Below are 14,691 nucleotides of genomic sequence, written 5' to 3'. Positions count from 1 at the left end.
TGCGGAGCCCTTGACCCCGTTTCTTCTTCGCCTTGCACGCCGGGATACGCTGCTTACTTTTCTCCGTCATGGCGGCCCGTGTCCTGCAGCAGTGTGTCCGCTCGCTCGCCCGGCCCTCGCTGAGGCTTTGCTCCGGCAACCTGGCAGTCCGAGCCGCTGCCGCACCGGCAACAACAGCCCTCCACCGACCCCTCTCCTTCGCCGCAGACAGCCGGAGGACGCGGTGGCTGGAGCAGAGCCGGGTGAGTCTCCGGTAACATTGAACCGTCGTGGCCTAGCGAGCGGCGCTCCGCTGTGACCTACCGACGTCTTTCAAAACCGTCGGGCTAACCTTGCGTGTTTAAAGTTTATGCTTGCATCCAAACAGTTCAGCAAGAGATTAGCGAGCATCTGCAATTCGCAAACCCCTCTCTGAAATACAAGAAACGTGTTTTATTTCTGCTTATACATCAGCCATGTTTTTGCTGCTTAGTTAGTTAGCTAGCTAGTTAGCAAAGTTAGTGAGTTCATTGACACACGCGTTTGTGTTGTTTCCTCTCTGGCACCTGCAGTCATTTGGGAGAGCAGGCTTAACCTAAGCGCCTTCTATCATTGTGTGGTTTACACAACACTTAGTGATAGTGTTAGCTTAGCCGGCTGCTCCCATGGCAAAAGTATGAGCATCACGCAGTTGTGGGCTGCGCCTGACGCATGATGTGATTAGTTCAATTGTAAATTTTTTGGGATATTTGCAGCATGATAAGTTATGACTGTACTGTTATGTGACAGTTTAAGTCAGGTAAAAATATTTAAAGTGCTGAATAATCCAGGAATATGCATTAAAAGGAACCACAACAATGGAGTGAATAACACTTAATTCACTATATGCCTGAGAAATTAGCTCAGTGATTTTGCTCAGCTCAGTGATTTAGCCTTAAACAGCATTGCAAATGTTTGAATTTGGCTTTGTTTTGCATTGGGTGTTAGTGTAGTGTAGTGCAAGGAGATGGAGCATTGAAGTTGTCTGACCTGGTTGAGATGATGCACATGAGGCTAATACAACACCACCTAAAACATATCAAATGTGTCTTGTGTTGTATCAAAGCAGAGATCTTGTCCACACCCTGCACTGGACATCTCAGACTCTCCTGCATTGTTATATGTAGCACACTCTCTGAGGGGACAGCATGTTTACAGTTTGTCTTTGCAGTAGTTTGACCCACAGTTGGTGGCGAGCAGACGCTGCCCCAGGTTGACCCCTGTGTGCTGAACGGTCCCTGCCTGTCCTCCACCTCACCACCTCTTACCCCTGACCCTCTGCCGCCTCCTCCTCCTCAGATCCCCTCGGTGGGCGTCATTTGCCGACAGTATGGAGACCTGCCCCCCCTCACCCTAGAGACCATCAAAGACCGCGTCATGTATGTGCTCAAGCTCTACGACAAGATCAGCCCAGAGAAGGTGAGAGTCAGGGCGGGTTGGTCCGTCTGTGTCGGAGATGGCCTGAAAATCAAGCGTCTACTCTGAATGATGTTTTATCGCTGCTGTGTTAACCGGGTCCCAACCTTCATCTCTGCTCCACAGCTGCAGACTTCCTCCCACTTCATGAAAGACCTGGGTCTGGACAGCTTGGACCAGGTGGAGATCATCATGGCCATGGAGGACGAGTTTGGTGAGTGTACTGACGACACGCTGATCTGAGCGTGTAGCTGCTTTTCTGTCACGATCACTTGATGTCACTGTTGTGCAGAGGTGATGCCCACACTGCTCTGATTTGTGGATGTTGATGCTGCACAGATAACCACAGTGGTAACAGACTTAGAGAGAAAAAAAACTGTATTAAGAGATTAAAAGATGCTGCATTTCCTTCTTAAGCAGTTTGGAAACTGACCTCTGTGATTATAAATGAACCTAGCTGCATTTACTGTATAGTGAGCTGTGTTTTGTTGACATTAATTTAAGAGCTCATTTCAAGCCAAAAGAATTCCAGACTGATCATGTATTATACTGTGACGCCCTGCGGCTGCACACTGATGGTGATGGGGAGGTGTTGTGGGTGAAAGCCATGAAATGCTGGACCTAAATAAAGGCTGGGGTTAGAGGACACCAGCTAGTCGTAACATGTCAAAGGTGCCTCTTGGAAATTCAGATTCACAGCACAAACAGGTTTTTGTCATTCCAAATTTAACTGAAGGTCACTTGACAGTCTGGGTCCTCTCTCAAGGAGACCTCCTCCATGTGTGCAGTTTTTTGAGTATACCTTTTGCATTTGGTCAGAAGAATATGCCATTCCTTCTCCTGTGAAAAACATGCATTTCCAAGCTGTTAACTTTGCCCGAGTTCCTTAAAAAGGCCTGTTGTCAGATTTATGATGTGTTGTTTTAGTTTTAAATATGAGCTCAGGAATTTATAATCAATTTGCTGCTAAATCAACTTGAATGAAAAATATTTAGTTTATCTTCCGAACATATGAGGAGAATATGTGATGGTATTTCCTGTGGCATCAGAGTGGTCAGCTGGTTTATCAGTGATCTTGTATTTAATGTGGGCACCAGCACCGGATGTTGATATTCTTTCTAATATTAGTCACTGTTGCTGTGTTTGCTGCTCAGGTTTTGAGATCCCAGATGCAGAAGCAGAGAAGCTGATGAGTCCTGCGGAGATTGTACAGTACATCGCAGACAAGAAGGATGTTTATGAATAATCAGTTCTATGGCTTACTACAGAGGTAAGTCTCCATGTTGTTTATCTTTGCTCTCTGTCTGCTATTTCTTCTTTCTCATTTAATAACTGGTTGGATTTCTTCTTTTTCCACAGAGGTTGTCCCCACCGTGACCATCACAGGAAGAACTTGTGAAGCAGATGGGCGCCAAAACAAATCCCACTTCCTCCCCCTCGTCAGCTCTTCTGTCACTTATGGCACCGTGCTGCCGTGTCTTGTGTTTAACTGTATTTAAATGAACATGTGCTTTGGGAGCTCGGAGATAAAACCACAAAATATTAAACAAGGTTCTATCACAGTTATGATTCTTTTTCTTTCTCTTCTTCAGCTCCACCCTGTGGTTCAGATGTATAATTTCTCATGAATAGATCAATAAAGACACATGCTGTGTAGTTGTGTGTGTCATGACTGATATTTGGAAATGCCCCTGTTAGGTTTTAGGAGCTTGAACACACCGTATCGTTAGGCTGTCAGAGGAAATGTCAACTCGCTTTGATACGACGCCAAAAAGCTGAGATAAACAAAATCTTTTTCAGCCTATAAAGGTCACAAAGATCCTCTAAATGTCAACAGTTCCATTCAGACATGTTACAGTCTGCAGCGAGCAGATCAACAGATAGTTTTTTTTTTTTTTTAACATAAGCCATTTCCAAAACTTGTGTGCACCACTGAATGAATGAAGTGAGAGGCTCTCAGTAGGGCTGTATGTTGGGAATCGTGAAGGTGTTATATTTCGATTCTGTAACCAAGGTGATACATTGGGATTTCTTTTTCCAAAAGTCTTTTTAGAAAAACTCTCAAAAGCACAGATTTTTTTTTTTATCAGAGCAGTTGCATCTGTATTTCACAGTTCCTATAACATCCTACATCACAGTAAATACTCATCGTGCAATCTGAACCAAGGATTTAACACTGGTTGGAGGCTCAGAGACAGCACAAAACCACTGCCACTAAGTAATTAATTATTTCTTCTTCAGTGATGATTACTCGTTATTACTCGTATAATTAAATTATTGATACGATATTGGCATTGTCACATAATAAAATATGACATTTAGTACCGTATTTCAATACTCACTTAGACCCCAAAGCTACACTATCAAACTGTTTTTGAGCCAAAACAGAAAAACACTGGTGATCAAATCACTGGAACTCTACTCATGATCTACTCAGGTACTCGAGTACAACTTCTACTTTAGTGGAGTATTTATTTCATATTTCTGTACGACTCTATCCCATCTCTTACACAATAAATCTGTACATTTTATTACTTTGCAATCAACAAATTATGATAAAGCATTAAGACTTAAGTTGATAACGGTTAAATGAACAAGCTGCCCATCAGGACAGGATGTAATGAAACTGAGCTCCACCTGAACCCACTACTACAGCATCAAGGTGATGATCACATTAAATACATTATTCACTATTGTCCAGTAACAACATCTCCTTCTGAGAGGGACTTTCTACCAGCCGAGCATGTTTACCATAATTGTATTTTAGTAGCATGTTTCAAATATTAACAGAACAACTGTTCATCTGAAATAGTAAAAGGAAAACCATGAAGAGACTTGGGCTGGAAACAGAACAGCAGTGGCCAAATGTTTTTTGACCAAGAAAAGAGGAAAAACTCATTTGAACACATTTTAAAAGCTTTCAAGTCCAATTTCCTAAATTGTTCAGATTTTGAAGAAAAATTATTCACCTACTTTCCAGTCTGAGAAAATACTTCAAGTTGAAGGCTGAAACATGACGGAAAACCTTTTATTACAAACTGGAGCTGTGGATTTAGAAATCTGTGGGAAATGTACTAAATCTGTGCTCTTAGAGACCGACTTGTTTTGGGCCAGAAAGGTTTTGTCCTCTGCAGTTTTCATGTTGGATTTGTTTCTCAGTAAATCCTTACTCATTTGAATACAATTTTTACCTGAAACATTAGATTTCTTGTAGAAAACAAACTCTTGCAGGAGAAATAAACACTCCAACCACTGAGTAATTGTTAGTCTTTTATTGAGGGTTGTACCCAAGTTATACAGCTTTGTATGCTGGCTGCAGGAGCCAGAGGGTTACAAACAGTAATCAGTATACGAGTACAGCCAACAGAAGACCTACTACCTACTACTCTACACCTTAGTACAGATTCTCTTAAGAGCACTAAAATCCAGAAAAATAAGAGGAGAAAAAAAAAATACAGAACAAACCAAGCAACAAAGGAAGGAGAATAAAGATTAAATGAAACCAAAACAGACAGACAGCATCAGAGGAGACATTCATTATTAGAGCACACTGGAGTTGGTTTTCTATACCTTGTAATATCAGGCGACTTCGTTTTTGTCAATTGTTATACCCATACAAATAAAGATTGTCCTTCAAAAAGTGCAGTTTCCCCCGAAGTTTAAGATAAAATCCTTTGATGACCCGAGGAAGACGTTTGAAAATAAAAAGGTACTTCCTGTTTTGTTTGTAAGAGAGGAAGACTTCCTCTCGTTGATTATAGACACTGTACGTTTATATTCTCATAGATAGATATATATATATATATATTATATATATTTCAACAGTCTCCCCAAAGCAATGTGCATAATAGGTTTACAGGTGATCCAACTACACACTGTGGATTGATAGAATCTCTATAAAAAACATTGTAGTTGTGTAAAATTTGCAGTTTCACCGGCGTCGCTCCCCTCGGCTCATCGAGGAGGCGAGCTGTGAAGATAAAGAAATGGACTTTGCAAATCTTAACCTGTCCTCCTCTCCTGCTACAACTGGCCCGACGGTTGCTAGGTAATACATTTTTTTTCAATTTTTATTATTATTATTAGTAGTAGTACTAGTAGTACGATTCAACGATGGCACAACATGTTTGAGGAATATTATTGGGAATCCCATCTCAGCTGTGTGTGTGATAGATATATTTTTTTTAAAGTTTTTTGGGATTTTCTTGTTTTTATTTAAAGAAAGCAAAAAACCCAAGGTGGTCATGGAAGCCTGGGTTCAACACTCCACTGCATAGTCTCTCTGAGCGACACCCCTTCCCCAACCCTCTGTACTGTACCCACCCCCACCCAGATAGCCCACCCGCCCCACCCACATCTTTGTGCTGGTTAGACTAAAGCTTTTCAGGGTTTGTTTGTGTGTATTCATACTAAATGTAAAATGACAAAAAAGACAGCAGATTCTCACAGTTTTTGTGTTTTTCTTTTCTTTGTTTGTTTTTTTTTGTCTTTTTTTTTTTTTCCTTTTTTGTGTCAAAAAAATAGCCTTAGCGCTTTTGATCGACAGTAGGAGCCATTGGGTGTGTGTTATGATATAATATAGCATTTGCTCACAGGATAGTTAAGTCAAGAGAAAAACAAAAGTGTCACATTATTTTTCTTAAATATTAAAAAGTAGTATCACCAGCCAGCTTCCCTCCTCTTTCGTTTCCTCTTTCCTTCCTTCCTTCTTCCCTCCCCTTGTCTGGCCCTGTTGGGAAGCTGCTTGGCAGCCCTGGGGATTGTACATTGCTCATGGTGGTTTTCATTTACTGAAAAGTTTTTCCTCACATCATCCTTTTGCAAATGACATTTTTTTCTTCAAGCATTTAACATTGTCCAGCTTTTTAAATACACACATACACACGCACACACATACGTACACAACAACCAAAACAGAACAAATAAAAGTTATCAATCCCTTTCCTTCCCTCTGACCCTCCCTCCTCAATTTGGCATGATACTGTGTTCGGACACACACACACACACACACACACACACACACACACACTAACAGTAGATTGGACGAGACAGAAACAGAGCGAGATTAAGCTGGGAACCAAAACAGTAACATCAACATCAATGAGAGGCGTTTTACAGACATTGCTTGTCCCTTCTCTAACAGCAGAGCAGCGCAGCCTCCTGGGCTGCAGATCTAGGATCAGCTTTTGTCCCGCTAATGGTTAAGGTAAGGATACTGAGGAGGGACAAAACTTCTCCCAGATCAGTGCTCAGGAGAGAAGTGCTGCCAAAATCAGAATGAATGAAGTGTAAAGTAATTTCATCTAGAGTGGAAAGGGAATATAGACTATGAGGAGTCGACTTGCCCCCTGATCTCCTGTCAGTTTTACATTTCCCCTCCTGTAGTTAAGCTTCAAAGCTGGAGAGGGAGAGCTGACCCTGGATACGTCAGCGAAGAGGCAAGTGCAACTCTGTGTCCCTGAAAAGCCAGGAAGAACCAGCCGATCACAAGTCACATCCCCTCGCCTGAGTCACCACGGGGCCCAACGAGAAGCCTCGCCTCATTTCAGTCAATCTCGAGATGCGAGCATCTCCATGGCAGCAGCCACCGTCCATCACCATGACAACCAGGCGTGGTCAGAACAGTAGCGGTAGCTGAATACTTTTAATTCAAAATACAACAATAATGAGTAGTGGTTGCTTTTTTATTTTCCTTTCTCTGCGCGGTGGTTCCGTGTTTGAGGCTGAGCGGGCACCGGAGGAAGCCGACCGAGGCTCCGGCCGCCATTCATACTTTTTAAAACCGTTTTCAGCTACATTCTGGCTCGGCACGGGCGCCGCACGGAGGTCGCCGCTCGCACCGGGCGGCCCAGTGAACAGGGAGAGGTAAACCTAGGGAGGGGGACAACGACGACAACAACAACAACCACTACCACCCCTCCCCATCTTCTCTCGCTCCCTCACTGGGGCCAACAAAGCACCATCTCCAATCACAGCACACACTCTCTCACACACACACACAACTTCCACTTCGGTTGAGAACAGGTAGATGTACACACACGCACACACACACACTTTACCCTGTCACAATACTCTCACAGATGCACCGTCTCCCTCAGACAGACCTCAAAATCCAAACTACACCTCCGTCTGTCTCACCGACTGGTCTTTCCTCCAAATCCACCCAAGTGCAAAATCCAAGGCTCCTCAGTTCAATTTGTCAAATTAAGTTAACTCAAAAAAACAAAAACAAATGACAAACATGGTTCAGATGTTCCACTTGATAACATGTGTTAAACAAGACAAAATACAGATAAGAGATATATATATAGTTTAAGCAAAGAGATCTGGAATTAAGTAAACTAATCCTTTGTGTGATTGAATTATTTGGTAGAGAGCAGTTCAATACTGGCACACACCACTGTCAAGTCTGGCTAATACTCAAGGTTTCGTCTCACTACGTATGCTTTGAAGTTGTTAAATATTCACGGCTAAACTTAAAAACACAACTAAAGCCGACGTTTCTAGTACTTCTGAAATAAAAACCTATATTGGAGAGGGAAAACACACGCACACACACGCACACACACGAACAGGCTTTACACAGAGTAAATTACACAATGAAGAAAAAGAAATTAAGGTCCATGGCTTCGCTAATGCTGACTTCTCGTTCATGCACTCTCTGAAGCTTTCGTTTGCCCCGAAAAATTGTGCATCATAGTAACTAAACAATCACTGGTAGATTCTATTATTCACACGTGTATTTTGTTGACAAACACCACTGGTGGATTCACATTCACACCATTCGCACGCACAACCACGACCTCCCCAAACTCAGCCCCTTCTCTCTCTCACTCACACACGCACGCACGCACACACACGTTTCATCAGGTCAGGAACTTCAGATGAGTAAACCCCCCCCTCCCCACCCAACCCCACCCTCAAAGGAAAATAAAACGACAAAAGAAAAAAAAAACAAATAAAACAGTACAACAATACAATCATATTCTATTTGTAAACAGGTAGAAGCCACTTGACTTGTTGTTGCATCTTCGGACACAATTAGGATCAAGGCAATGAAATGTGGACGACTTTTGCACTGTTAAAATATTATCTTCAACCAAAACAAGATTTTTAAGGTTTTTCTTCTTTCCTTTTTTCAAAACACCTTTTGTGGCAATGAGAGCAATTAAAAAAGAAAAAGAAAAAAAAAAGAAAGCAAGTAATATTTCGCATTTTGTTGTACTTACTTAAACATTTAAAACATTTTGTGAGACACGGGGAAAGAAAGAAAAAAAAAAAACGCCTCTCAGTAGGCCACATGAGAGGCTACAGTATGCATAGATACAGATTCGCCTTTCTCTTGGTTTTTAAGTCCGACAAGACAACATCTTCCACTGACAGTCACACACTCACACAATACACACTCCCCACTTTTGATTTTTTTTTTTTTTTTTTTTTTTACAACAGTGGAGTGGAGGAGTGGAGGAAGAGGAGGAGAGGGAGCGATGGGTTTTCTACAGCCCGTCCTCCACCCCCCCACATTGGGATCCCCCTCCCACCCCCCAAAAGACAGCATATCGAAAGCAGTGTGTTGAGCTTCTCCAGCTTAAAGCAGTTATTTGGCAGAGAAAAAAAAATTTACAGACCTATACATCGTTTTCAGTGCTAGAAGTTGGATTTTCCTTTTCCTACAAGGAGTAGTAGTTTTTTTTTTAATTCAACTACAAGGGGGGGAAAACTGGCTTGATTTCCTGAGAACCATTGCTGGTTATTTAGCAGACAAAGAGGAATAGTTCAAATAACCAACGCCATGGCCAAAAACACTGATCCGAATTCCCAGAGTTACAAAGCATCATCTTCATCCTCAGTACGAGTTTAAATTTTTTGTTGGTTTTCTCTTTGTTTTATAAATTTTTTTTCAAGTTTTTTTTTATGATTTTGAGATTTTTTTGTGCATTTTTTTTGTTTTGTTTTTTTTATTTTTATTCCATCTTCTCTTTAAAATGAAGAATGAACACACGTTCCGCCTCCTAAGTCTTGTAAACAAGAGGTTGCAGTGTGGCACCTCCAAAACATTGAAAGCCTATTCTGAAAGTGCTGTTCCCCCCTCTGCCCACCAGGGGGCTAGTGGGAGGGCTTGCTAGATAGGCCCCGCCCCTATATTAGGGTGGGCGGGGCTTGCTAGTCCCAGCTGCGGCTACAGTCCTTTGCACTGCAGAGCTCAACGTTCTTTAGTTTTAAAACAAAATTGGTGCAATACTTTTTAATGTCACTTTTACTATCACCAGATAATCCTCCTAAGTCAGCTTTTATTCTTCTTTAACTATCTGTTGATCTTGAACTCCACGACAACGCAGTAAGGTAGGCGTGCCAAGGCAGAGAGGAGCGCACACATACTCATTCACACACGCAAATCACACGCACAAAGTACTTCCACACACGTGCGCGTGCACACGCATACACACACACATACGGTAAGGACCTCAATGAGTAAACAGCTACACTGGAAAAACTGGCTGCTCCCTCTATATTGCAGATTATATATACTGAGAAAAAACCACATTCAGTGCAAAGTTAAAAAAGCTCATACTCCAACATTGTCAGCAAACAAACGCAAAAAAAAAAAAAGAAAACAAAAAGAAAACGTTAAAAATAAAAAGAATTGGAATTCAAATAAACATGATGAATGAAACAAAAAATATATATATATATAATAATGAGCTCGACTGAAGCTTTTTTCGGTCTGAAAGAGCACTACCTGGAAGCAAATATCCATCTGTTCACATTATAGAATTGGCCTGCATGATTCAAGTATTCCGACTGATATGTTTTTGGGCTAAAACAAAGTGGACATATGTGCAGAGAGAAACGTAACTTGCTTTCCACAGGGGAGACCCCGTTTTGTTGAATATCTTGTAAGTGAGAAAGAGTCCAACTAGTGCCATTGTGTTTATAACTACATTTTTTTTGTTTTCATTTTCTTCTGCTGATTATTGATAATTCTCTACTGACCCTTCCCCCAGCCTGTTTGATTGGCAGGCGGTTCACATGGAGTCCCCACCTCCTGTCAGGTGATCCACCGGGAGGAAGGAGCTGATTGGAGAAGGGCTGCTGATCCTCCCTGCCTCGGTGCCACTGGGGGTCCCCCACAGGCTACTGGAATAGTTGGGCCCGCCCCATAGGGAGGAGCTGTGGAGATCGCTGCTGTTCCACTGGTTAGGTTCAGGAGCGCGGCTGGGAAAGGGGTGAGACTGATCCATTCTGCTCTGAGAGGAGCCGATGGTCTGCCAGTTGGAGGAGGGAGTGGCCAATGACTGCCCTTGTGCAAAGAAACGGTTGATTTCCTCCTCGCTGGCAAACTCAGCCAGAATAGTAGTGTTCCCCAAAACACACCTACAGAGAGACACCGGGTGAGAGTGTGTGAGTGTTTGTCTGTTGCTCGCACACAAGGAACAATGTTACACTGTGAAATGGATTATGCAAGTATCCAGACAACATGTTTACATGCTCTGTAGTAACCTGGTTAGAATAGCTGGTCAGCGTTTTCCCTTCACACTGGGAGCTTTATTTCTATTTTCCAGTGGTTGTCATGGTTCAGTATCATCCTTCCCGATTATATCATCTTGTCACAAGTGTACGTCTGTAAAATTGTATGTTTGTGTGTGTGTAAGCGGACTAGTAAGTGGGCTTGTCATAGACAGGATGTTCCAGCTAACCGGTGTACAGTAGCATCGTTATATTAGCACACAGCTTCAATAAACAGGGGCCGGTTGTATACATTTAAATATCTAACCATCAACTGATTCACTTCATTATAGCCTCTACTTATTATGTGTGCAGGACACATGTTACTTGGTGAATGGTGACTGAAGATCAGACACCCAGCGAGCAGAGATAGATGAATGAAGACAGAGTAATGTAATGAATGTGGCAGTTAATTCAACACTGGGTGAGGAGCAGGTAGTAGATGTTTATGAGTGTCTCTGGTGTCCTTACATGTGCAGGCTCTTCTGGGCCTTGGCGGCCTCATCCTTGGAGCTGTAGCATACCACGGCGTTACCGTGCGGCAGGTTGAGGTGGAATGTGATCAGAGGGCCGTGCTGCATGCACAGGGTCCTCAGGGTAGAGCCGTCAATCTGGGAGACAAAAATATCAATGATCAGTACTTATCACGAACCAAGATTCTCTACAAACAGATTTGATAAACGCTTGTAATATAAGATATAAACAACAAGAATCACAAAGTGTAAAGGTTAACATTCATGTGTAAGTACCTGAGGTGTGAGATTTTTCAGAACAAGCCATTGGGTTCTCCCTGAGCTGCTGCTGCTGCTGTCGCCCCAACTGGAACCTGCCGAGGCACAAGCAACAAATCATTATCAGCTACGGTCATGACTCATGTGCATTTCAGATAAAATGCAAGTGTGAAAAGGAATAAAACCTGGACAGGCCCAGAGCAGAGGTGTCATCTCTATCTATGAGAAATTAAAATTGATGCAAGGCGCAGCACCAAAAACTTGCGAGCAACCTTATTTGCAGAATGTCAATAGTGACAATAGTGATCAAGTTATTTATGTTAAAATTTACTTTCTGTGCAGAAGGTAAGAGAGATCTGCAGCTGACAACACATTTTTAAAAATGTGACGTAGCACCACCTCTCGTCTGATTCCCATCAAATTATTCTGGAAATATTTGAACACATGCTCGATAAGCATATTAACTGTAGTGTGTTCAAAATCACATTAGACAAATTAAGGTGCGGTAATGCACCGACATTTTGTTATTAAATTGTGTTGTGGCAAATAATTTTTCAAGTGACTCCAGTGTCACAAGCTCTCACCAGGTGTGTATCTGGACTCAGTGGAGCCCCATCCCCCCAACCTCAGGGCAGAGGCATCCCAGCCAGAGGAGGCGGGGCTGGGCTTCTGGCTGGTGAGGCCAGGTGGTGGTCTGGAGGGGGCTGCCACAGACAGCGGCTTGGGAGCGAGGGGGACCTTCCACAGCTCATGGGCTAGGGAGGAGTTGGACACAGAACCGCCGCCGGGAGACCACTTTGACTCACTGGGTCTGGCTGCAAGGACAAGAGGAGAACAAACTGAAACCCCCTTTTTCATCACTCCCATCTACTTTCACAGGACTGACGACTGTCCCATCTTAAGCTCATGTGGTCTGGGTGACATACCTGAAGTGCTTTGTGCTGTACTGGTGAGGGAACCGCTGTGGCTGGAGGCACGAATGGATGACCAGGCACTGTTAGAAGGCATCGTGGTGTTCAGTGATGAGGATGGCCCTGAGCAACACAAAGAGTCAGTTTAATACGTTAATTGTTGCCGAAGAAAAAGAGAAAACGAACTTGTGTGAAAACAACTAGTTCAAGATGCAGAAGACTTTCAAAATGCAACTGTAGTTTATGTGTGCGACTCACCGTTGTTCCTGTCCCTGAGGTGGTCTGTGTCGCGGACGGTGTTGATGGAGAGGTTGTTGATGACACTGCCGGGGGTCACATAGGGGTCAGTCTCAGGGTCGATGTTGGGGTAACCTTTCCAAGGCTCCCCGGGCCGGAACTCTGAAGACACACAAAGACAGAGTGGTGAGAAGAGTTCACAGCCAACGTTTCTCTTCACTTTTTTTTTGTTTGCGTTTGTGAGAGCGGCTCTACCTGGGGGCCATGTGACAGTGTTTCCATGGGGCGGGGGGGAGTTGGCACGGGGCGGCCAGCCATCGCCCACCGAGCCCATTGATTGGCCGGGAGGACTCAGGGGAGATGGGCCAGGAGACAGGAAGTCATAGAAGGGAGAGTCCTCCAGACGCAGCCCAGACGACATAGCACCTGTGGGATGAACACCATTTAGTCTTGTGGTGCTTTTTAGACGTACAAGGTTTCAATGGACACAGCAGCTCATAGATTCCCTAAATAGTATTAAAATAAAAATGTAGGTTTCATTTTTATCAAACATGTAATGTCACAAACACAAACAGGTTCTTCTGTACCAGGTTTGCTGTTCTGCTCCAGAGGGTCAGTAGCCCAAAGTTTCTTCAATCTGGACTGGGGCGGCTCTTTGTAGCTCACAGCTCCGCCACCACTATTACCACCACCCATGTCCAGGGATACATTCAGGTTAGAGTTCAAGCCTGGCAAGAAGGAGGAAACAGAACAATCTCAGTCCATTTCAATGGAAAATATCACAAATTCTGACAAAAACACATTTCTTTTACTACTCAAATACATATTATAAAATGTATATCCGTGTACTCCTTAATGTTAACATACTTAAAGGGAAGTTGCTGAAGGATCCAAGAGCCGCAGCATCCTTCTGCATCTCAGGGGCATTGTGGGACAAGTAGTTATCCAGGTACGGTTTGTGAGGTGGAGCCTGTTTCAGCAAAGAAGGATCCAGGTGACGTGGGGGCTGCATCATTGATGGAGACGAACCAATAGGACGTGTCTGAGGACAAGAGGCAGGAGGTTAGAGAAACCAACCAGAGATACTGTACTGTTCAACATCCTAAAGAGTGTGTGTCAGGTGGCAGGATCAGAGGAGATGTTAAAAACACACACACACCTGTTCAGTTGGTCGCCCCACAGGCATGTTTCTCTGGCTCTGAGCTTTCTGCTGCTGCTGCTGGAGAAGAAGACGCTGCGGAAAGAAATAACAGTTGTGTTATTATTTCCAGTTCATACAATCAAGATTCAATCAATTCTCCAAAACAGCTTTAGTATCAGAAGCTATAACTACAAAACTAAATGCTTAGGTTTGAGAGCGGAAAATGTCTTTCTTCTGCCTGCTGGCGTGTATATGTGATCAAGGGCATGTTTCCATCACTCTACCTGTAACTGGTTGATCTGGTTGAGCTGTGACAGCTGGTTGAGCTGGGAGAGTTGGTTGAGCACAGCCACCTGCTGAGGGCCAAAGAGAGGGTTCAGACCTCCGTTACCTCCTGGGTACTTCAACAGGGATGGAGGGACCTAAACAAAAAACAGGGTTGGTTTTTAATTCATGTGACCACAATTTTTTCTTGGAAACGCATATATAATACAAATCAAACCTGCAAAGTTTATAACTAAATAATTTAATTGATTGCTTAAGGTCTTAAACGAGCAGGGGTGTTAACCAGAACTTGCCCCCAAGCACTAGATAAAACATAACAAGAGTCAACAGTCATTCCTTTTGCATTACACGACAACACTGTTAAGTGGTGCACATTGTGATGATCCAAATTATTTCTGCAAGTTGATTCTCATCCCGATAACATCAAGAAATCAGTGGCTGCTGG

At 43.2% G+C, this 14,691-nt stretch overlaps 2 protein-coding genes across 3 annotated transcripts in view; one reads left to right on the top strand and one right to left on the bottom strand.

Moving 5' to 3' along the window:
- The first annotated feature begins 20 nt into the window (after positions 1 to 20).
- ndufab1b (NADH:ubiquinone oxidoreductase subunit AB1b) lies at positions 21 to 3,090 on the top strand. Its single transcript, XM_083977840.1, has 5 exons — positions 21 to 242; positions 1,318 to 1,437; positions 1,561 to 1,648; positions 2,589 to 2,704; positions 2,794 to 3,090. Exons 1-4 carry the CDS (start codon positions 69 to 71, stop codon positions 2,678 to 2,680), a joined length of 474 nt encoding a protein of 157 aa, XP_083833966.1. The 5' UTR covers positions 21 to 68; the 3' UTR covers positions 2,681 to 2,704; positions 2,794 to 3,090.
- Positions 3,091 to 5,883: 2,793 nt separating this feature from the next.
- Positions 5,884 to 14,691, bottom strand: part of LOC310990139 (trinucleotide repeat-containing gene 6A protein-like) — a 37,287-nt gene continuing 28,479 nt past the window's right edge. For both annotated transcript variants that reach the window (XM_083977402.1, XM_083977403.1), the window contains 11 exons: positions 14,246 to 14,383; positions 13,980 to 14,054; positions 13,688 to 13,862; positions 13,408 to 13,548; positions 13,076 to 13,246; positions 12,842 to 12,982; positions 12,599 to 12,706; positions 12,257 to 12,487; positions 11,691 to 11,767; positions 11,413 to 11,552; positions 5,884 to 10,809 (listed from right to left, as the gene is read on the bottom strand). In XM_083977402.1, coding sequence (XP_083833528.1) covers positions 10,461 to 10,809; positions 11,413 to 11,552; positions 11,691 to 11,767; positions 12,257 to 12,487; positions 12,599 to 12,706; positions 12,842 to 12,982; positions 13,076 to 13,246; positions 13,408 to 13,548; positions 13,688 to 13,862; positions 13,980 to 14,054; positions 14,246 to 14,383 — 1,746 coding nt within the window. In that variant the 3' untranslated portion in view covers positions 5,884 to 10,460. The remainder of the gene's footprint in view (positions 10,810 to 11,412; positions 11,553 to 11,690; positions 11,768 to 12,256; positions 12,488 to 12,598; positions 12,707 to 12,841; positions 12,983 to 13,075; positions 13,247 to 13,407; positions 13,549 to 13,687; positions 13,863 to 13,979; positions 14,055 to 14,245; positions 14,384 to 14,691) is intronic.

The sequence above is a fragment of the Trachurus trachurus genome (genome assembly GCF_905171665.1).
Source record: "Trachurus trachurus genome assembly, chromosome: 8".
NCBI classification, from domain to species: Eukaryota; Metazoa; Chordata; class Actinopteri; order Carangiformes; family Carangidae; genus Trachurus; species Trachurus trachurus.
Note: the sequence above shows the minus strand (reverse complement) of the source record. Positions and strands in the feature narration are given on the sequence as shown.

Bases quoted from the DNA above. Each gene is read 5' to 3' on its own strand.
- ndufab1b (XM_083977840.1), top strand. From the start codon at position 69: ATGGCGGCCCGTGTCCTGCAGCAGTGTGTCCGCTCGCTCGCCCGGCCC. The intron at 243-1,317 runs GTGAGTCTCCGG...CCTCCTCCTCAG, and splicing joins GGTGGCTGGAGCAGAGCCGG to ATCCCCTCGGTGGGCGTCAT. The intron at 1,649-2,588 runs GTGAGTGTACTG...TTTGCTGCTCAG, and splicing joins GGCCATGGAGGACGAGTTTG to GTTTTGAGATCCCAGATGCA.